This window comes from Ranitomeya imitator, chromosome 1 (assembly GCF_032444005.1).
Source record: "Ranitomeya imitator isolate aRanImi1 chromosome 1, aRanImi1.pri, whole genome shotgun sequence".
In the NCBI taxonomy this organism is placed as follows: Eukaryota; Metazoa; Chordata; class Amphibia; order Anura; family Dendrobatidae; genus Ranitomeya; species Ranitomeya imitator.
This window is the reverse complement of record NC_091282.1, coordinates 49,176,155-49,200,237: the sequence shown is the minus strand read 5'-3', so window position 1 is coordinate 49,200,237 and position 24,083 is coordinate 49,176,155. Positions and strand designations below refer to the sequence as shown.

General features: G+C 44.8%; 1 protein-coding gene across 1 annotated transcript in view; it reads left to right on the top strand.

The window, feature by feature from the left end:
• Positions 1 to 4,240, top strand: part of CCBE1 (collagen and calcium binding EGF domains 1) — a 410,001-nt gene extending 405,761 nt beyond the window's left edge. The window contains exon 11 of the mRNA XM_069746218.1: positions 1,110 to 4,240. Coding sequence (XP_069602319.1) covers positions 1,110 to 1,343 — 234 coding nt within the window. The 3' untranslated portion in view covers positions 1,344 to 4,240. The remainder of the gene's footprint in view (positions 1 to 1,109) is intronic.
• Positions 4,241 to 24,083: the final 19,843 nt, after the last annotated feature.

Here is a 24,083-nt window from a genome sequence, read left to right as displayed (position 1 = left end):
ATTTTCTCGTCAATGTAGTTGTATAAGGACAGACACAGACAGGATGTATTTGATTATGAAAATTTCGGCTGCCATTAAAAATCCCCACAAATTCCAATATCAAGCATGATACTGATTGTAAAATCTTACCCTCCTGGCTGAATCCCTAATATTGCATAAAAAACCACATCTATTTAAATTATACCTCTAGGATTTGTCACTTTCCATAAATATGGATTTTTTTTAATCCTGGTATAAAAGCCGTTGTTCTCCTGAATCCGGCGATGTTTTTCTTTTGTTTCTGCGCTTCTCTGTTCCTGAGATATGACCCGCTCCTCCCTGTATGTAAAAATAGTTTTCTTAGCCAAGTGGGTGTCTTCTTGATGACCACACCCAGTTGGATAAAATAAAAAAACACCAAAAAAGAAACACCTTCACATAGGGCCAATAAAATACATATAATCTTTATTAAACATTATAAGGACAATGTAAGTACTAGGGTATATACCCACAGGCACAGGTAAGAAAAAGGTGGGTAACCCAGGTAGTAACCTCAACATATGGCATATAAATAGGTAACAACGATGTATACAAAAACTGTGTGAGCATGTATAATCAAACACAAAAATAGCAAACATATAATAATAATAATACAAGTGTATATAAGAAATAATAGTACAATATAATTACCAATGAAGTACTCCTGGGGACCCACCACACCGACGCGCGTTTCGCAATGAAAAACCCAACTTGATTTATATACAGGGAAGAGAGGGTCATATCTCGGGATCAGAGAGGCGCAGAAACAAAAGAAAAACAGCGCCGGATTCAGGAGAATTCAGACAAAATATACACATTAATGATAAGTGATAAAATGTATTTAAATTGCTGTGGATTTCGGATGGTGAGTTGTATCTTTCAGGATCTTTGAACCATTTTGGTTTATATAAACTCTTTTTTTCCTTCCGTTGTTGTATAAACTCCTTGCTAAGGGTCACTATTAGTGATGAACGCTAATGTTGATTATATTTTATTATTATAAATATATTATATTGTTAGATTATTAGATTATATATTTCTTTCACGTTATTTCTACGTTATATTTTATGTTTCATCCTTTGCACCCTCAGGGCCCCCCAGGATCCTTTGACTTCTTATTACTAATGATGGCCGATATCCGGAACGACATCGCGGAACTTCAAGATAAAGTTTTTGGCCATCGATCCCATTCCTCCACCGAAGAGTTTCCATTACCTCAAGAGTTCTCCAACCGTCACGAGTCAGTGGACTTTGGTTCCGGAGAGGACTATAAACATCGAACTGTGACAAAGAACCTAAGAACAGAGAAAACAAGCCATCATTAACCAACGCCGGGGCCGGGGGATGGGAGAAATAATTTTATATGTCTTCAATTGTATAAAACGATGCACTGATAATGGAAAGAGTATCTATTTTTTTTTTTTTTAGTTTATTGTTAATAATATTATTATTTGTATTATTATGTTGCTTCTCAATTGTACAGAAACTTAAGAGTCGTATTCCAAGACGGTCAACTGGAGATCCGTGTTCTCAGAGGAAATATATAGAAAATTAGACAATGTTTTTTAGAAAAGTTTTAGGCAATTTCTAAAAAAAAATCAGTTCTGACCACAAGTGAATTTTTTCAAAACTTAATGGACAGATTGGCTACAGCATTTATAAGGTTTTTTGGGAAGACGTATTGTCAAAAAACTCCACTAATAATTTGGAGCCCTCCAATTAATGTGCTGCCTCATATAAGTCCGCACATGTAGGAGAAGGAGTGATTGGTATTCTTTTTTTTTTGTGGGTCTCTCTTAATTCTAAGGGGGACCTTATCAAACGAAGGGCACTATTTTTAGGTGGTTACTAATAAAAGTTATATTTTAATACCTTTACGGTCACCCATCTTTCCCTTTCATTCATGCATGATGTATTTCAGTACGGCGGATCTTCTCTCCCCGCAGGACATAACCGGTGCCAGAGGGGTCCATGTACCGACTTTATTACCTCTCTAAACTTAAAACCAAAATCCATGACCATTAATGTAAAAGATAAAACAGGGAGTGTTAGCCCTAAACTGTAGACACATTACCAAGGCTTCATATTGGTATTTACTGATTTTGGATGCAATAAATAATATGGCAAAGTTATTTTAATATAAGATATTTCCCTGAATATTATACAAGGAGCCTAGAAAATTAGAAAATCATTATACACGCAAAGCTTTATTCCCGTATTTTTCAGACTATAAGACGCACCGGACTATAAGACTCACCCCAAATTTTCAGAAGGAAAATAGGGAAAAAAATTTATGTGCCAAATGGGGGTCGGTCTTAGAGTCCGAATTCAGCTTACCGGAGGGGATCGGCAGCGCTGGTGGAGCGTGGTCATAGGGAGTGTTCGGTGTTCCGGTAATATGACTCCCATCCCAGACTGGTGAGGCAGGTTCGGTGGTGCTCTGTGGTGCGGGGGCTGTGCTAGCATTTTGTGAAAGCCTGGATCCATTCCTGTGATGCGGTGGCTTCCAGGAAATCCCATCCCAGGCAGGTTCAGTGGTGTTCTGTGGTGTGGGGGGCTCCCAGGGACTTTGTGAAAGCCCCGCACATCCATTACAGCAATGCGGTGGCCTCTGGGAAAATGACCACTGGAGGCAGTGCATGCTCAGATTGAGATCTCGGCAATGAGATCTTGTCCCAAGATCTCGTTGGGATTTTACATTTTAATAATTACAAAAAGAAAGATGGGCCGAGGGTTATAGCTTGTTCATTATTGTTATGAAAGACTAGGTGATGCAAATTTCCTGGCCTCCTCTAACCTTGTGCCAAAAAAGCAGCAGACATAGGTTCTTCTAAGCAGCTGCCTAGGACTCTGAAAATGAAAAAAATGATGGAGGCCTACAAAGCAGGAGAAGGCTATAAGAAGATAGAAAAATGTTTTCAAGTTGTTCTTTCCTCAGTTCAAAATGTAATTAAGAAATGGTAATTAATAGGAAGAGTGGAGGTCAAGATAAGGTCTGAAACACCAAGCAAAATTTCAGTGAGAGCTGCTCGTAGGATTGCTAGAGAGGCAAATCAGGACCCTAAGTTGAATGTAAAAGACTTTTAGAAAGATTTAGCAGACTCTGGAATTGTGGTACATTGTTCTACTGTTCGGAGACACCTGCACAAATATGGCCTTCATGGAAGAGTCATTAGAAGAAAACCTCTCCTGTGCCCTCACCATAAAATTCAGCGTCAGAAGTATGCAAAAGAACATCTAAACAAGCCTGATGAGTTTTGGAAACAAGTCCTGTGGAACGATTAGGTTAAAATAGAACTATTTGGCCACAATAATCAGAGGTATGTGTGGAGAAAAAAGGGCACAGAATTTCAGGAAAAGAACATCTTTCCAACCATTAAGCACGAGGGTGGATCAATCATGATCTGGGGTTGTGTTGCAGCCAATAGTACAATATTCCAATGGAAATGTGTCATCTTTAACTTTAACCCTTTCATCTTTAACTTGCGCAACTGTTCAACATAACAGTAATTTTGACCAGGGGTGCCCAGAATTTTACATGCCCAAGTGTGCTGAGAAAACTCTGAATATTGACATGCTTCAGATCTGAACCTGCTGCACAACCGCAAGGAAAAAAAATAAGCATTTTCAGAAATCTCATTTTGCTTTACTGTAAAACGCTGCTCATTTTCTGCAACAAATCTGTGTGGGAAAAGTGCAACAAAAAGACAACAATTGCTCATAGCTCAAAGGGGAATCTGTCAGCAGGTTTTTTATATGTATTCTGAGAGCAGCATGGTGTAGGGGCAGAGACCCTGAATTCAGCGATGTGTCCCTTGCTTGTCTCTTTGCTGTCATTTTGATACAATCTCTGCGTTCTCTGCTGTAGATCTAGCAGTGCTATGAATGCTGTGTATGACCCCATTTTGACCCATGTAGTCCTCCTGCTCTGTGTAACCCCACTCCCACCACTGATTGGCAGGATATTTATTTTTGTGATTTTCTCAAGTATTAACCATAATGCCTTTATATCATCGTATGAGCACGGATGTTAGTATTTTTTTTAAATTAAAATATCATTCTCATTTTTTTTTATTTGCCATCATTTTGTTTCTCCCAACCCCACGTATAGTTTAATTGAATTAGTGATAAATTAAATTGATGATATGTCTTAAAAGTAGCCAATTCCTTACCTAATAAACATAAAGAAAAACATTTTTGCAATAAATAATTTGATTCATTGCGTTGATGGCCTAACAACCGGTATTCTTTATGCTTGCAAGGTGGATACATAGCCCGAACTTTGGGATTCTGAAAAACGTAGCAAGAAAAAAAAAAATAGCAAAAAAGCACAACTAAAGCACAGCAAAAAGTCACAAATAAAGGCAACACAACCTGCATTTCGACTGCAACTTTTTTTTTTTACTGCCAAAAGGTCAGACATTGGCTGCAGAAAAACAGCAACAAAAATGCAACTTGTGAACATAACCTAAAGCACTATTGTAAAAGTGCAGTTTTAACTATGGAATTCATGCTCTTTTACAAGCTGCTTGGAACTGCTGCTCAAGCAAGAATTCATTCTCAAACACTATGTTTGTAACCAGTGTTTGAGAAAGTATTCTTGCTAGAGCAGCAATTGAGTATAATATTATTATAAATATTTATCTGTACTTTTCTTTCCATTTTTAATAAATAGATCATTTCCCCTTTGAATAAACATGTCAGCATGCCGTGCCAAATGACCAGATCTGGGCAAATTACCAGTACGCACTGAGCCCTATCAGTCCGGCCAGCCGATGTTCACACTCACACCTGTGTTTGCTGTATTCCACACGTATTTTCCCAAGAACTCACCTGGACGATAATCAACTTTCTGAGTCCTTGACAGAATAAAGATCCCCAAAGATTCAGCAAAGAGGACAACTTTTACAGGTGACTCTGGAGCCCGCCACATCCCACCGGGTTCTGTTTCCTATGGGTTAATTAATGAATAGCCACCTGCTTATCTACAACTCAATCACAGGGAATGGATGAGCTGCCATGTCAGCCTAATCCCACCGTCATGTCATGTGATCCCTTGTTTCCCATCCAGCCTGTGGCTGGGCATGAAAGAAGAAAGTGATGTTTACAATATACATTAATATTGCAATATTGCTCTATGCAGCCCAAAGAGGCAGGATTTCAGTTTAGGGCAGGCAAACTATTGCAAGAGTAATGCATGCTGTAAGTGAAAGAAAGGAAGTTCTGGCTCCTATTGTTCAGATAGAATGCAAATTAAAAGCAACTACCAACTCTAAAGGTACCGTCACACTGAACGATATCGCTAGCGATCCGTGACGTTGCAGCGTCCTGGCTAGCAATATCGTTGAGTTTGACAGGCAGCAGCGATCAGGATCCTGCTGTGACATCGCTGGTCGGAGCAGAAAGTCCAGAACTTTATTTTGTCGCTGGATCTCCCGCAGACATCGCTGAATCGGCGTGTGTGACGCCGATTCAGCGATGTCTTCACTGGTAACCAGGGTAAACATAGGGTTACTAAGCGCAGGGCCGCGCTTAGTAACCCGATGTTTACCCTGGTTACCAGCGTAAACGTAAAAAAACAAACACTACATACTTACATTCCGGTGTCTGTCCCCCGGCGCTGTGCTTCTCTGCACTGTGAGCGCCGGCCGGCTGGAAAGCAGAGCACAGTGGTGACGTCACCGCTGTGCTTTCCGGCTGGCGCTCACAGTCAGTGCAGAGAAGCACAGCGCCGGGGACAGACACCGAAATGTAAGTATGTAGTGTTTGTTTTTTTTACGTTTACGCTGGTAACCAGGGTAAACATCGGGTTACTAAGCGCGGCCCTGCGCTTAGTAACCCGATGTTTACCCTGTTTACCAGGGGACTTCGCATCGTTGGTCGCTGGAAAGCTGTCTGTGTGACAGCTCTCCAGCGACCACACAGCGACGCTGCAGCAATCGGCATCGTTGTCTAGATCGCTGCAGCGTCCAGTTTCTGGACATAATAGATGTGATGACACATCATTTTATCTTAATTAACCAGACCTATTTTTAGTAAGCCAAGAGGAATAGGCTGTTATCTATATGTTGACTTTTGAATGTATGTGTTTATTTCTGGTTGGTCAAGAAAACACAGACTTTTGTTCATATAAGCCTGTGATACTGACATTTATGAAATATACAGGTCCTTCTCAAAAAATTAGCATATAGTGTTAAATTTCATTATTTACCATAATGTAATGATTACAATTAAACTTTTATATATTATAGATTCATTATCCACCAACTGAAATTTGTCAGGTCTTTTATTGTTTTAATACTGATGATTTTGGCATACAACTCCTGATAACCCAAAAAACCTGTCTCAATAAATTAGCATATCAAGAAAAGGTTCTCTAAACGACCTATTACCCTAATCTTCTGAATCAACTAATTAACTCTAAACACATGCAAAAGATACCTGAGGCTTTTATAAACTCCCTGCCTGGTTCATTACTCAAAACCCCCATCATGGGTAAAGGTACCTTCACACATAACGATATTGTTAACGATATCGTTGCTATTTGTGACGTAGCAACGATATCGTTAATGAAATCGTTATGTGTGACAGCGACCAACGATCAGGCCCCTGCTGGGAGATCGTTGGTCGCTGAAGAAAGTCCAGAACTTTATTTCGTCGCTGGACTCCCTGGAGACATCGCTGGATCGGCGTGTGTGACACCGATCCAGCGATGTCTTCACTGGTAACCAGGGTAAACATCGGGTAACTAAGCGCAGGGCCGCGCTTAGTAACCCGATGTTTACCCTGGTTACCATGCTAAAAGTAAAAAAAAACAAACACTACATACTTACCTACCGCTGTCTGTCCTCCAGCGCTGCGCTCTGCACTCCTCCTGTACTGTCTGTGAGCCGGAAAGCAGAGCGGTGACGTCACCGCTCTGCTTTCCGGCTCCCAGACAGTACAGGAGGAGTGCAGAGAAGCAGAGCGCAGCGCTGGAGGACAGACGGCTGTAGGTAAGTATCTAGTGTTTGTTTTTTTTTACTTTTAGCATGGTAACCAGGGTAAACATCGGGTTACTAAGCGCGGCCCTGCGCTTAGTTACCCGATGTTTACCCTGGTTACCGGCATCGTTGGTCGCTGGAGAGCGGTCTGTGTGACAGCTCTCCAGCGACCAAACAGCGACGCTGCAGCGATTCGGATCGTTGTCGGTATCGCTGCAGCGTCGCTAAATGTGAAGGGGCCTTAAGACTAGCGACCTGACAGATGTCAAGAAGGCCATCATTGACACCCTCAAGCAAGAGGGTAAGACCCAGAAAGAAATTTCTCAACAAATAGGCTGTTCCCAGAGTGCTGTATCAAGGCACCTCAATGGTAAGTCTGTTGGAAGGAAACAATGTGGCCGAAAACGCTGTACAACGAGAAGAGGAGACCGGACCCTGAGGAAGATTGTGGAGAAGGACCGATTCCAGACCTTGGGGAACCTGAGGAAGCAGTGGACTGAGTCTGGTGTGGAAACATCCAGAGCCACCGTGCACAGGCGTGTGCAGGAAATGGGCTACAGGTGCCGCATTCCCCAGGTAAAGCCACTTTTGAACCATAAACAGCGGCAGAGGCGCCTGACCTGGGCTACAGAGAAGCAGCACTGGACTGTTGCTAAGTGGTCCCAAGTACTTTTTTCTGATGAAAGCAAATTTTGCATGTCATTCGGAAATCAAGGTGCCAGAGTCTGGAGGAAGACTGGGGAGAAAGAAATGCCAAAATGCCTGAAGTCCAGTGTCAAGTACCCACAGTCAGTGATGGTGTGGGGTGCCATGTCAGCTGCTGGTGTTGGTCCACTGTGTTTCATCAAGGGCAGGGTCAATGCAGCTAGCTATCAGGAGATTTTGGAGCACTTCATGCTTCCATCGGCTGAAATGCTTTATGGAGATGAAGATTTCATTTTTCAGCACGACCTGGCACCTGCTCACAGTGCCAAAACCACTGGTAAATGGTTTACTGACCATGGTATTACTGTGCTCAATTGGCCTGCCAACTCTCCTGACCTGAACCCCATAGAGAATCTGTGGGATATTGTGAAGAGAAAGTTGAGAGACGCAAGACCCAACACTCTGGATGAGCTTAAGGCCGCTATTGAAGCATCCTGGGCCTCCATAACATCTCAGCAGTGTCACAGGCTGATTGCCTCCATGCCACGCCGCATTGAAGCAGTCATTTCTGCCAAAGGATTCCCGACCAAGTATTGAGTGCATAACTGAACATTATTATTTGTTGGTTTTTTTGTTTGTTATTAAAAAACACTTTTATTTGATTGGATGGGTGAAATATGCTAATTTATTGAGACAGGTTTTTTGGGTTATCAGGAGTTGTATGCCAAAATCATCAGTATTAAAACAATAAAAGACCTGACAAATTTCAGTTGGTGGATAATGAATCTATAATATATGAAAGTTTAATTGTAATCATTACATTATGGTAAATAATGAAATTTAACACTATATGCTAATTTTTTGAGAAGGACCTGTATTGTGCTCTTATCCTGTGGTGCAGCCAGGAGTCCACATTTCAGAATCTAAATTCTTTCTGCTAATAGTGTGGTTCATGTGTTTATACAAAAACTGGAAAGACAATTTGTGCAATAGGGTCTTATCTATTACTAAGAAAATAGTACAAGGGGATTTTCTTACCTGAGGGGGTTGTGAAAGTCACAACCCCTTTGTTAATTTTTTAAAAGGATCCAAAAAGGATAGTATGCAAAGTTTAGATGTAAGTGGATAAGAAACATGTGCTGCCAAGGATTCAAAATACAAAAGGAGACCAGATGAAGTATGGATGCGGTTTTATTTGTCAACAGGACAAACCAAAATGATCGGGCACAGCTTGTAATAATGTGGAAATAAATAGTACATTCAAAAAAGAGGTGCGCAAAAACGGTCCTCCATGGTCATGTGACCAGCACACTAGGTTATCTTGTTGGCATAATACATGATATATTTGCACAAACTTAGAAATTGAATAGAACAATAAATTTTAAATATGCAAAAAAATATATGTGAAGAATAAGAATATTAGTGTTTAGAGATTGAAATAAAACAAAGCCGAAATAGAAGTGGATACCATAAAGACAAAGTGCTCTAGTGCGGAGGTCTAACTGCATTCCTCGAAGGCTGCAAACAGGTCATGTTTTCAGGATTTCCTTGTATTGCACAGGTGATAATTTAATCACCTGCAAAGAATGATTCCAGCACCTTGTGCAATGCTAAGGAAATCTTGAAAACACGCATGGTTTGAGGCCCTCGAGGAATGCAGTTTGAGACCCCTGCTCTAGTGGATGGTAAACGTTGCATCAAGTGGAGTCTCCTCCTCTTCTTCCAACTTAACATCACACAGCACAATCCTCTAGGTGGCACCCCAATTACCCTTGTTTCCCCCTGTCACAACTCTCAAACCGCCCAACTGACTGTGGAGAACCACAGATGGGCGAATCTGCAGAGCTATTCACACATTCTATTCCATGGGAATCAGAGATGCTTCAAAGATTCACAGAATCAAGAGAAGAAAAGCATCTGCCCCGATGGCCAAAATGTTTTGAGGCTCGGATACTTGAGGCGAACATCAACAGTACTGTGCTATCAGGGCAGGAAGAGGGGGAGGGTGACTCTCAGGGTGAGGAGTGGGAGAACAAAGAGGATGACGATGATGTTGTAGATCCCACTTGGTATGAACCTAGAGGCATGCAGCTGAGTAGCTCAGCAGAGGAGGTAGAGAAGGAGGAAGCCAAGGAGTTTATGTTGTGGCTTGCTGCACAGATACGGAGTTATGCAACCATGACAAGCACTACATATTCATCCACAACTCTGGCTGTGAACAGCAGTGGTCGTGGGTCTGCAGTTTGCAGGAGAGGAAAGGTTTGCCTAGCTTGGGCCTTTTTTGAGACAACAAAGGATGAACCAACTCATGTTAGCTGCTAACTTTGCAAAAAATGACTGACTAGAGGCAAAAATTGCAATAATTTGACTACTACATGCATGACCCAACATGCATTAGTCTGGGAATCTTACTGCTCTAAAATGCAGCCTAGCGAGCCTCGCCAAGCACAGGCTATCCCATCATCTGCATCTGCTGCTTCTTCCTCCTCTGTCACCATGGGAATTGTTGTCACACAGGTTTCCAGCCGTAGACTCTCCACTTGTTTACTCCATACTTCTGGGAGAGTGAAAGCTCTCAGCTGTTACGGAAGTGGAGATGCCTGCTGTTTTTGTTTCATGAGCACATATCTTTCTCTATCCGCTATAACATCTCCACTAGGGTTGAGCGACTTTCAGTTTTTTAGGGTCGAGTCGGGTTTCGCGAAACCCGACTATCTCAAAAGTCGAGTCGAGTGAAATCGGCCGATTATCGCGAAAAGTCGGGGATCGACCGAAACACGAAACCCAATGCAAGTCAATGGGGGAGCATAGTCGGCAGTGAGTGGAGGCCAGGAAAACACCTACAGTGCCCATTTTAATGGCAAAAACATCCATTCTTGTTACTGAAGCTTGTCAATCTTAACTTACCTTATAATAATAGTAAGGCATTGGAAATTGGCGGTCATTTGGCTAAAGTTGTGGGGGGTAGGGCTGGTTCAAGTATTTAGTGGGCCAAGGAAATCTGGACCACGTCACGGCAGTGGAGCAGGGAGAGGTAAGTATTTAAACTTTGCAAGTGCTGTGATCCTGAGCAAGCAGGGGGGGCCCACTCATTGGCATTGGCACTGGCACAGGGCCCCTCAAAGTACGGCGGTGTGTTTGCATGGCGGGGGCGCCTCCCATCGGCAGCGACACTTTTGCGTACTATGAGGGGCCCTGTGCCAGTGATGTCGCCAACGAGTATTCCCTCCCCACCTGATGAAGGAACCTGCACTTTCATCTGCACCTTCCTCTTTGTCCCCGTGTAAGGTGGTACGGTATGCGGGAAGGGGAACCTGACTTTCAGCAGGGTCATATTCTGGCTGTGTACCGTGCACGGGGAATGTAGCATTCTGGGTCAATGTACCAGCAGACTCATCTATCACTGGCTGGGTAATGGGCAGGATGAGGAGGAAACACAGATATAGGCCCAAATAATAAAGTGGGCTAAATGCAGTTCAAAATTGGTAACAGGACTAACCAGGGGGCATTGCTTTGTTCAGTGGAGTACAACTATAATGAGACACAGTGAGTAGGCCCAAATCAGTAAGTAGGCTAAATGCAGTTCCAAATTGGTAACAGAAGTAAATAGGCGGCACTGGTTTGTTCAGTGTAGGAGAACATCAAGGAGCGGCAGACACCGTTAGTAGGGCCAACAAAACAAGTAGGCCAAATGCAGTGTTATATTAAAAACAATTTAACGAGAGCCTGAAGATAGAAGCTAGGGAAAGGCAACCTGGAGAACACCTTGGAGCGGAAGACACCGTCTCTACAACCAAGACCCAACTTGTAGGCCTAATGCAGTGTTGTTTCAACAACTACTTAACGAGAGCTTCAAGATAGAAGCTAGGGAGAGGCAACCTGGAGAACACCTTGGAGCGGCAGACACCGTCTCTACAACCCAGATCCAACTTGTAGGCCTAATGCAGTGTTGTTTCAACAACTACTTAACGAGAGCCTGAAAATGGAATTTCAGGACAGGAAACCAGGAGAAGAGCACAGAGCGGCATACACCGTTAGTAGGCCCCAACCAAACTAGTAGCCCTACTGCAGTTGTTTGATTAAAAAACTATTTAACAAGAGCCTGAAGATTGAAGCTCAGGAAAGGCAACCAGGAGAACACCTTGGAGCGGCAGACACCGTCTCTACAACCCAGACCCAACTTGTAGGCCGAATGCAGTGTTGTTTCAACAACTACTTAACGAGAGCTTCAAGATAGAAGCTAGGGAGAGGCAACCTAGAGAACACCTTGGAGCGGAAGACACCGATTGTAGAACCCAGACCCAAATTGTAGGCCTAATGCAGTGTTGTTTCAACAACTACTTAACGAGAGCTTCAAGATAGAAGCTAGGGAGAGGCAACCTGGAGAACACCTTGGAGCGGCAGACACCGTCTCTACAACCAAGACCCAACTTGTAGGCCTAATGCAGTGTTGTTTCAACAACTACTTAACAAGAGCTTGAAGATAGAAGCTAGGGAGAGTGTTGTGAATTCTGTTGTCGGGCTCCCTCCTGTGGTCATGAATGGTACTTCGGCTGGTTCTGTCCATGGACTTCCTCTGGTGGGTGTTTCTGAGTTTCACAGGTGACGAGGTTAATTCGTTAGCTGCTGCTCTATTTAACTCCACTTAGATCTTTGCTCCATGCCACCTGTCAATGTTCCAGTATTGGTCTGTTCACTCCTGGATCGTTCTTGTGACCTGTCTTCCCATCAGAAGCTAAGTTCCAGCTTGTATTTCTTTGGTTTGCTATTTTTCTGTCCAGCTTGCTATTTAATTTGTTGTCTTGCTTGCTGGAAGCTCTGGGACGCAGAGGGAGCGCCTCCGCACCGTGAGTCGGTGCGGAGGGTCTTTTTGCGCCCTCTGCGTGGTCTTTTTGTAGGTTTTTGTGCTGACCGCAAAGTAACCTTTCCTATCCTCGGTCTGTTCAGTAAGTCGGGTCTCACTTTGCTAAATCTATTTCATCTCTGTGTTTGTATTTTCATCTTTACTCACAGTCATTATATGTGGGTGGCTGCCTTTTCCTTTGGGGAATTTCTCTGAAGCAAGGTAGGCTTTATTTCTCTATCTTCAGGGCTAGCTAGTTTCTTAGGGTGGTTTCACACTTGCGTTTTTGTCTGCAGCATTTTTTTTCAAAAAAACGCATGCGTTTTTTTTCCTATATTTAACATTGAAAACGCATGCGTTTTTTTGTGTACGCGTTTGGTCGCGTTTTTTGACGCATGCGTTTTTTTACTGCATGCGTTCATTTTCTGAAATGCTACTTGTAGTATTTTTAGAAGCGTTTTTTGGACCAAAAAAAAACGCATGCGTTTTCATGCGGTTTTTTTGGGTCAAAAAATACATTGGAGTCAATGGGGACGCATGCGTTTTTTGGTGCATGCGTTTTTAGGATTCCTTAGGGTTAGGGGTAGGGTTAGGGTTAGGGGTAGGGTTAGGGTTAGGGGTAGGGTTAGGGGTAGGGTTAGGATCCCTTAGGGTTAGGGTTAGGGGTAGGGTTAGGGGTAGGGTTAGGGGTAGGGTTAGGATCCCTTAGAGTTAGGGTTAGGGGTAGGGTTAGGGTTAGGGTTAGGATCCCTTAGGGTTAGGGTTAGGGTTATGATCCCTACCCCTAACCCTACCCCTACCCCTAACCCTAAGGGATCCTAACCCTAACCCTACCCCTAACCCTAGGATCCCTTAGGGTTAGGGGTAGGGTTAGGATCCCTTTAGGGTTAGGGTTAGGGTTATGATCCCTACCCCTAACCCTACCCCTACCCATAACCCTAACCCTAACTATTTCTGTTTATAGTGGGTTTTTTACTTTATTTTGATGATTGGCAGCTGTCACACATTTCTCAGCATGCGTTTAAAAAACGCAAATGCATGAAAAAACGCATGTAAACGCGTCAAAACGCCGCGTTTTTTTCACCACATGCAAAAACGCATGCGTCAAAAAAACGCAGCGTTTACACGCGTTTACATGCGTTTTTTAACCATGCGTTTTTTTGCGTTTTTAACCGCAAAAACGCACCCAAAAAAACGCCAATGTGAAACCAGCCTTAGGCTGTGCCGAGTTGCATAGGGAGCGTTAGGCGCAATCCACGGCTATTTCTAGTGTGTTTGATAGGTTTAGGGATTGCGGTCAGCAGAGTTCCCACGTCCCAGAGCTCGTCCTTATTATCAGTAACTATCAGGTCATTCCGTGTGCTCTTAACCACCAGGTCCATTATTGTCCTGACCATCAGGTCATAACAGGAGAGGCAACCTGGAAAACACCTTAGAGCGGCAGACACCGTCTCTACAACCAAGACCCAACTTGTAGGCCTAATGCAGTGTTGTTTCAACAACTACTTAACGAGAACCTGAAAATGGAATTTCAGGACAGGAAACCAGGAGAACACCTTGGAGCGGCAGACACCATTAGTAGGCCCCAACCAAACTAGTAGCCCCACTGCAGTTGTTCGATTAAAAAACTATTTAACAAGAGCCTGAAGATTGAAGCTCAGGAAAGGCAACCAGGAGAACACCTTGGAGCGGCAGACACCGTTAGTAGGCCCCAACCAAACTAGTAGCCCCACTGCAGTTGTTCGATTAAAAAACTATTTAACAAGAGCCTGAAGATTGAAGCTCAGGAAAGGCAACCAGGAGAACACCTTGGAGCGGCAGACACTGTCTCTACAACCCAGACCCAACTTGTAGGCCTAATGTAGTGTTGTTTCAACAACTACTTAACAAGAGCTTCAAGATAGAAGCGAGGGAGAGGCAACAGAGAGAACACCTTGGAGCGGAAGACTCAGTTTGTAGACCACAACATTACTTGTGGCCCCAATGCAGTTTTATAATTCTGACCAGCTGAAAATCAGCCTTTTTTTTTTTTTTTTTTTTAAGAGGAGGACAGCTGTATTAAGTGGAGCAGACAGACACTGCTAGTAGGCCTTACACCACAAAATAGGCTCACTGCAGGTTTAAAAAAGTTACATGGGTACACGGTTGGCATTGTTGTGCTCAGTGGAGGACAAATGGAAGGAGGGACCGCAGACAGACTTAGTAGGCCTAAAATTTTAAAAAATAGGCTCAAAGCAGTTTGAATTATCTTGCAGGGGTACAAAGGCAGCATTGGTGTGGTCAGCGGAGGACGATTGGAAGGAGTGTCTGACACAGTTAGTACTCCCAAAAAATAAATAGATGTTAATGTCTCGCAAAACAACAAAACCAAAAAACAAAAGGGTGGCATACTTAGGTACAGGGGTGGTGTTGTGAATTCTGTGGCAGAGCTCCCTCCTGTGGTCAGAAGTGGTACTTCGGCTGATTCTCTCTGTGAGCTTCCGTTGGTGGAGGAAAGTGGTACTGCGGCTTCTGAGGTTCCTTCCTCAGGTGTAGTGGTGAAGTCGTTAGGTGCTGCTCTATTTAACTCCACCTAGTGCTTTGATCCTGGCCTCCAGTCAATGTTCTAGTATTGGACCTGTTTCCTCCTGGATCGTTCCTGTGGCCTGCTGCTCTGCATAGCTAAGTTCCGCTTTGCTATTTTGTTTGCTGTTTTTTTCTGTCCAGCTTGTCTATTTGTTTTTTCCTGCTTGCTGGAAGCTCTGGGACGCAGAGGGTGTACCTCCGTGCCGTTAGTTCGGTACGGAGGGTCTTTTTGCCCCCTTTGCGTGGTTTTTGTAGGGTTTTGTGTTGACCGCAAAGTTACCTTTCCTATCCTCGCTCTGTTCAGAAAGTCGGGCCTCACTTTGCTAAATCTATTTCATCTCTACGTTTGTCTTTTCATCTTAACTCACAGTCATTATATGTGGGGGCTGCCTTTTCCTTTGGGGTATTTCTCTGAGGCAAGGTAGGCTTATTTTCTATCTTCAGGCTATCTAGTTTCTCAGGCTGTGCCGAGTTGCATAGGGAGCGTTAGGCGCAATCCACGGCTGCCTCTAGTGTGGTTGGAGAGGATTAGGGTTTGCGGTCAGCAGAGTTCCCACGTCTCAGAGCTCGTTCTATGTTTTTGGGTTATTGTCAGGTCACTGTATGTGCTCTGACCTCTATGTCCATTGTGGTACTGAATTACCTTATCATAACAGTACTGGAGGCCTAAAGTACTAATGATTCTCAATAGAGGGAAAAAAGAAGTTCTGAGACCATTTTTTTTTCTCTGCACTGTGTTTTGCCTTTTTTTTTTCCCCTAGACATTTGGGTGGTTCAGGACACAGGTGTAGCGATGGACATTAAAGGTCTGTCTTCATGTGTGGATCAGCTCACGGCAAGAGTACAAAATATTCAAGACTTTGTGGTTCAGAATTCTATGTTAGAACCGAGAATTCCTATTCCTGATTTGTTTTTTGGAGATAGAACTAAATTTCTGAGTTTCAAAAATAATTGTAAACTATTTCTGGCTTTGAAACCTCGCTCCTCTGGTGACCCAGTTCAACAAGTTAGGATCATTATTTCTTTTTTACGTGGTGACCCTCAGGACTGGGCATTTTCTCTTGCGCCAGGAGATCCTGCATTAAGTAATATCGATGCGTTTTTCCTGGCGCTCGGATTGCTGTACGATGAACCTAATTCAGTGGATCAGGCAGAGAAAAATTTGCTGGCTCTGTGTCAGGGTCAGGATGAGATAGAGGTATATTGTCAGAAATTTAGAAAGTGGTCCGTACTCACTCAATGGAATGAAGGTGCGCTCGCAGCTATTTTCAGAAAAGGTCTCTCTGAAGCCCTTAAGGATGTCATGGTGGGATTTCCTATTCCTGCTGGTCTGAATGAGTCTATGTCTTTGGCCATTCAGATCGGTCGACGCTTGCGTGAGCGTAAATCTGTGCACCATTTGGCGGTATTACCTGAGTTTAAACCTAAGCCTATGCAGTGCGATAGGACTTTGACCAGAGTTGAACGGCAAGAACACAGACGTCTGAATGGGCTGTGTTTCTACTGTGGTGATTCCACTCATGCTATCTCTGATTGTCCTAAGCGCACTAAGCGGTTCGCTAGGTCTTCCACCATTGGTACGGTACAGTCAAAATTTCTTCTGTCCGTTACCTTGATCTGCTCTTTGTCATCGTATTCTGTCATGGCATTTGTGGATTCAGGCGCTACTCTGAATTTGATGGACTTGGAGTATGCTAGGCGTTGTGGGTTTTTCTTGGAGCCCTTGCAGTGTCCTATTCCATTGAGAGGAATTGATGCTACGCCTTTGGCCAAGAATAAGCCTCAGTACTGGACTCAGCTGACCATGTGCATGGCTCCTGCACATCAGGAGGTTATTCGCTTTCTGGTGCTGCATAATCTGCATGATGTGGTCGTGTTGGGGTTGCCATGGCTACAAGTCCATAATCCAGTATTAGATTGGAAATCCATGTCTGTGTCTGGCTGGGGTTGTCAGGGGGTACATGGTGATGTTCCATTTCTGACTATTTCGTCATCCACCCCTTCTGAGGTTCCAGAGTTCTTGTCTGATTACCGGGATGTATTTGATGAGCCCAAGTCCGATACCCTACCTCCGCATAGGGATTGTGATTGTGCTATCGATTTGATTCCTGGTAGTAAATTCCCAAAAGGTCGACTGTTTAATTTATCTGTGCCTGAGCACGCCGCTATGCGGAGTTATGTGAAGGAGTCCTTGGAGAAGGGGCATATTCGCCCGTCATCGTCGCCATTAGGAGCAGGGTTCTTTTTTGTAGCCAAGAAGGATGGTTCACTGAGACCTTGTATAGATTACCGCCTTCTAAATAAGATCACGGTTAAATTTCAGTACCCCTTGCCGTTGTTATCTGATTTGTTTGCTCGGATTAAGGGGGCTAGTTGGTTCACCAAGATAGATCTTCGTGGTGCGTATAATCTTGTGCGTAATAAGCGAGGCGATGAATGGAAAACTGCATTTAATACGCCCGAGGGCCATTTTGAGTATCTAGTAATGCCATTCGGACTTGCCAATGCTCCATCAGTGTTTCAGTCCTTTATGTATGACATCTTCCGAGAGTACCTGGATAAATTCCTGATTGTGTACTTGGATGACATTTTGATCTTCTCGGATGATTGGGAGTCTCATGTGAAGCAGGTCAGAATGGTGTTTCAGGTCCTGCGTGCTAATTCTTTGTTTGTGAAGGGATCAAAGTGTCTCTTTGGTGTTCAGAAGGTTTCATTTTTGGGGTTCATCTTTTCCCCTTCTACTATCGAGATGGACCCTGTTAAGGTCCAAGCCATCCATGATTGGACTCAGCCGACATCTCTGAAAAGTCTGCAAAAGTTCCTGGGCTTTGCTAATTTTTATCGTCGCTTCATCTGCAATTTTTCTAGTATTGCTAAACCATTGACCGATTTGACCAAGAAGGGTGCTGATGTGGTCAATTGGTCTTCTGCTGCTGTGGAAGCTTTTCAAGAGTTGAAGCGTCGTTTTTCTTCTGCCCCTGTGTTGTGTCAACCAGATGTTTCGCTTCCGTTCCAGGTCGAGGTTGATGCTTCTGAGATTGGAGCAGGGGCTGTTTTGTCGCAGAGAAGTTCTGATTGCTCGGTGATGAAACCATGCGCCTTCTTTTCCAGGAAGTTTTCGCCTGCTGAGCGAAATTATGATGTGGGCAATCGAGAGTTGCTGGCCATGAAGTGGGCATTCGAGGAGTGGCGTCATTGGCTTGAAGGAGCTAAGCATCGCGTGGTGGTCTTGACTGATCATAAGAACTTGACTTATCTCGAGTCTGCCAAACGGTTGAATCCTAGACAGGCTCGTTGGTCGCTGTTTTTTGCCCGTTTTGACTTTGTGATTTCGTACCTTCCGGGCTCTAAAAATGTGAAGGCGGATGCTCTGTCTAGGAGTTTTGTGCCCGACTCTCCGGGTTTATCTGAGCCGGCGGGTATCCTCAAAGAGGGAGTAATTGTGTCTGCCATCTCCCCTGATTTGCGGCGGGTGCTGCAAAAATTTTAGGCTAATAAACCTGATCGTTGCCCAGCGGAGAAACTGTTTGTCCCTGATAGGTGGACGAATAAAGTTATCTCTGAGGTTCATTGTTCGGTGTTGGCTGGTCATCCTGGAATCTTTGGTACCAGAGAGTTAGTGGCTAGATCCTTTTGGTGGCCATCTCTGTCGCGGGATGTGCGTACTTTTTTGCAGTCCTGTGGGATTTGTGCTCGGGCTAAGCCCTGCTGTTCTCGTGCCAGTGGGTTGCTTTTGCCCTTGCCGGTCCCGAAGAGGCCTTGGACACATATCTCTATGGATTGTATTTCAGATCTTCCCGTCTCTCAAAAGATGTCAGTCATTTGGGTGGTCTGTGATCGCTTCTCTAAGATGGTCCATTTGGTACCCTTGTCTAAATTACGTTCCTCCTCTGATTTGGTGCCATTGTTCTTCCAGCATGTGGTTCATTTACATAGCATTCCAGAGATTATCGTTTCTGACAGAGGTTCCCAGTTTGTTTTGAGGTTTTGGCGAGCCTTTTGTGGTAGGATGGGCATTGATTTGTCTTTTTCCTCGGCTTTCCATCCTCAGACTAATGGCCAGACCGAACGAACCAATCAGACCTTGGAAACATATCTGAGATGCTTTGTTTCTGCTGATCAGGATGACTGGGTGTCCTTTTTGCCTTTGGCTGAGTTCGCCCTTAATAATCGGGCCAGCTCGGCTACCTTGGTTTCGCCGTTTTTCTGCAACTCTGGGTTCCATCCTCGTTTCTCTTCAGGGCAGGTTGAGTCTTCGGACTGTCCTGGTGTGGATACTGTGGTGGACAGGTTGCAGCAGATTTGGACTCATGTAGTGGACAATTTGACCTTGTCCCAGGAGAAGGCTCAACGTTTCGCTAATCGCAGACGCTGTGTGGGTCCCCGACTTCGTGTTGGGGATTTGGTTTGGTTATCTTCTCGTCATATTCCTATGAAGGTTTCCTCTCCTAAGTTTAAACCTCGTTTCATTGGTCCGTATAGGATTTCTGAGGTTCTTAATCCTGTGTCTTTTCGTCTGACCCTTCCGGATTCTTTTTCCATACATAACGTATTCCATAGGTCATTGTTGCGGAGATACGTGGCACCTATGGTTCCATCTGTTGATCCTCCTGCCCCGGTTTTGGTGGAGGGGGAGTTGGAGTATATTGTGGAGAAGATTTTGGATTCTCGTGTTTCAAGACAGAAACTCCAGTATCTGGTTAAGTGGAAGGGTTATGCTCAGGAAGATAATTCCTGGGTCTTTGCCTCTGATGTCCATGCTCCCGATCTTGTTCGTGCCTTTCATATGGCTCATCCTGGTCATCCTGGGGGCTCTGGTGAGGGTTCGGTGACCCCTCCTCAAGGGGGGGTACTGTTGTGAATTCTGTGGCAGAGCTCCCTCCTGTGGTCAGAAGTGGTACTTCGGCTGATTCTCTCTGTGAGCTTCCGTTGGTGGAGGAAAGTGGTACTGCGGCTTCTGAGTTTCCTTCCTCAGGTGATGTGGTGAAGTCGTTAGGTGCTGCTCTATTTAACTCCACCTAGTGCTTTGATCCTGGCCTCCAGTCAATGTTCTAGTATTGGACCTGTTTCCTCCTGGATCGTTCCTGTGGCCTGCTGCTCTGCATAGCTAAGTTCCGCTTTGCTATTTTGTTTGCTGTTTTTTTCTGTCCAGCTTGTCTATTTGTTTTTTCCTGCTTGCTGGAAGCTCTGGGACGCAGAGGGTGTACCTCCGTGCCGTTAGTTCGGTACGGAGGGTCTTTTTGCCCCCTTTGCGTGGTTTTTGTAGGGTTTTGTGTTGACCGCAAAGTTACCTTTCCTATCCTCGCTCTGTTCAGAAAGTCGGGCCTCACTTTGCTAAATCTATTTCATCTCTACGTTTGTCTTTTCATCTTAACTCACAGTCATTATATGTGGGGGCTGCCTTTTCCTTTGGGGTATTTCTCTGAGGCAAGGTAGGCTTATTTTCTATCATCAGGCTATCTAGTTTCTCAGGCTGTGCCGAGTTGCATAGGGAGCGTTAGGCGCAATCCACGGCTGCCTCTAGTGTGGTTGGAGAGGATTAGGGTTTGCGGTCAGCAGAGTTCCCACGTCTCAGAGCTCGTTCTATGTTTTTGGGTTATTGTCAGGTCACTGTATGTGCTCTGACCTTATCATAACAGGGTGGGCTCCTCTGCTGAGTTTAGACATAGTAATTTGGCGCTAAGTATTTACTGGTGTCAATATAGGACACTGACCCTGACCATTTTAACTAGCATCATACATGTCAACAAATTGGTATTGTCAGTGTCAGGCATTGAAGGATGTCAGCGCATAGACTAAACATTGGTGGAGCTGTGAGAGATAATTTTGCAAGTGGTAGAACAGTGTTCTGGGGGGGGGAAATTCTCTTGTGGCCGGCGGTACAGGCCCAGGGCCCCTCATGTTACAACAGTGTGTCTGATGTTGGTTACGCGCCACCACCGCCAGAGACACTGTATTGTCCACTGCACGGCCAGCTCTACCCTACCTACTGTATCCTCACCCATCCCTTGTAGATTGTGAGCCCTCGCGGGCAGGGTCCTCTCTCCTCATGTACCAGTTGTGACTTGTATTGTTCAAGATTATTGTACTTGTTTTATTATGTGTACCCCTCCTCACATGTAAAGCGCCATGGAATAAATGGTGCTATAATAATAAATAATAATAATAATTATAATGAGGGACCCAGTGGCAGTGCCGTCGACCAAAAGCGGGCACACCCACCTCTTCAGACAAACGGCACTCTCATGGGTGCTTGCGCCAAGTGGCGAGACCACGGCCCCGTGGGGTGAGTTAGCCCATTTAGGGAGGTGTAAACATGTCGTATGCTGGACAAACAGCTGCTGCAAATTAAGAGATTGGAACAGTCAGTAAGACCAGTCCACAAGCAAGACCTTTTTATATGAAAGCTAGGTGTCAGCCGGGAAAGGTGGGGCAAAATAATTTGAAATCCATGAGTGGTTCATTTTAATGAAGGTTAGATCATCAACATTTTGGGTAGCCAGACGAGTCCTTTTTTCAGTCAATATTGAACCAGCAGCACTGAATACTCTTTCTGATAGCACACTAGCTGCTGGGCAAGCAAGTTCCTGCAATGCATATTCTGCCAATTCAGGCCAGGTGTCTATTTTGGATGCCCAGTAATCAAATGGGAATGACGGTTGAGGGAGAACATTGATAAGGGATGAAAAATAGTTAGTAACCATACTGGACAAATGTTGTCTCCTGTCACTTTGAATTGATGCTGCAGTACCTGTCCTGTCTGCGGTCATTGCGAAATCACTCCACAACCTGGTCACAAAACCCCTCTGTCCAACGCCACTTCTGATTTGTGCACCTCTAACACCTCTGCCCTGTTGCCCCCTGCAGCTCATGTGAGAACCATCACGGGCGCTGTGTGCTGGGAATGCCTGAATCAAACGGTCTACCAGAGTTGCTTGTTTGGTTGCTAATATTTGTTCGAGGTTCTCATGTGGCATGATATTTTGCAATTTGTCTTTATAGCGAGGATCAATGAGGCAGGCCAACCAGTAATCATCATCGGTCATCATTTTAATAATGCGTGGGTCCCTTTTGAGGATACGTAAGGCATAATTCGCCATGTGGGCCAAGGTTCCAGTTGTCAAATCTGCGGTTGTGCTGGGTTGAGGGGCAGTTTCAGGCAAATCTACGTCACTTGTCTCCCTCAAAAAACCTGAACCCGGCCTTGCAACGCCACCAGTTTCTATTGGCCCCGGAGAAGCTTCCTCATTCAAAAAATACTCATCCCTATCATCCTCCTCGTCCTCCTCCTCTTCGCCCGCTACCTTGTCCTGTAGATTGCCCTTACCAGACAATGGCTGATTGTCATCAAGGCTTTCCTCTTCCTCGGCTGCAGACGCCTGCTCCTTTATGTGCGTCAAACTTTGCATCAGCAGACGCATTAGGGGGATGCTCATGCTTATTATGGCGTTGTCTGCACTAACCAGCCGTGTGCATTCCTCAAAACACTGAAGGACTTGACACATGTCTTGTATCTTCGACCACTGCACACCTGACAACTCCATGTCTGCCATCCAACTGCCTGCCCGTGTACGTGTATCCTCCCACAAATACATAACAGCACGCCTCTGTTCGCACAGTCTCTGAAGCATGTGCAGTGTGGAGTTCCACCTTGTTGCAATGTCGATGATTAGGCAATGCTGGGGAAGGTTCAAAGACCGCTGATGGTTCTGCATACGGCTGGAGTGTACGGGCGAACGGCGGATATGCGTGCAAAGTCTGCGCACTTTGAGGAGCAGGTCGGGTAACCCCGGATAACTTTTCAGGAAGCACTGCACCACCAGGTTTAAGGTGTGAGCCAAACAAGGAATGTGTTTCAGTTGGGAAAGAGCTATGGCAGCCATAAAATTCCTTCCGTTATCACTCACTACCTTGCCTGCCTCAAGATGTACAGTGCCCAGCCATGACTGAGTTTCTTTCTGCAATAACTCGGACAGAACTTCCACGGTATGTCTGTTGTCGCCCAAACACTTCATTGCCAATACAGCCTGCTGACGCTTGCCACTAGCTGTCCCATAATGGGACACCTCGTGTGCAACAGTGGCAGCTGCGGATGAAGTGGTTGTGTGACTGCGGTCTGTGTTATGGACCTGGTAGTTAGGAGCACCCGGCACGACCTGATAGTTAAACTCACACAGGACAAGCTCTGGGATGTGGGAGCTCTGCTGACCGCAACCCCTAATCCTATCACAACAACTAGAAATAGCCGTGGAGCGTTCCTGACTCTCCCTAGACGCCTCTTCACAGCCTAAGAGCTAGCTAGCCCTAGAGATAGAAAATAAAGCCTACCTTGCCTCAGAGAAATTCCCCAAAGGAAAAGGCAGCCCCCCACATATATTGACTGTGAGTAAAGATGAAAGTCACAAACGCAGAAATGAAACAGGTTTCAACAAAGGGAGGCCAGACTTGCTAAACAGACAGAGGATAGGAAAGGTATCTTTGCGGTCAGCACAAAAAACTACAAAAGACCACGCAGAGTGTGCAAAAAGACCTCCGCACTGACTAACGGTGCGGAGATGCCACTCTGCATCCCAGAGCTTCCAGCTAGCAAGACAAAATCATGATAACCAGCTGGACAAGGAAACAATGAACAAATAATAACTATCAGGAACTTAGCTTCTGCTGGAAAAGACAGGTCACCAGAAAGATCCAAGAGCGAACTGAACCAATGCAGGAACATTGACAGCTGGCATGGAGTAACGATCTGAGTGGAGTTAAATAGAGCAGCCAACCAAAGGATAAACCACGTCACCTGTGTAAGGAACCTCAGAAGCAGCAGCTTCACTCACAGCCACCAGGGGGAGTCCATGGACAGAACTCGCCAAAGTACCATTCACGACCACAGGAGGGAGTTCGACAACAGAATTCACAACAGGTCTGTGGACGAGCTCTCGCTTCTGCAGGAGGACGAGGAGGAGGGGGGGAGGCGAACGCCTACAGTCAACTGTTTCCTAGATCGTGGGCTAGGCAGAACTGTCCCAATATTGCTG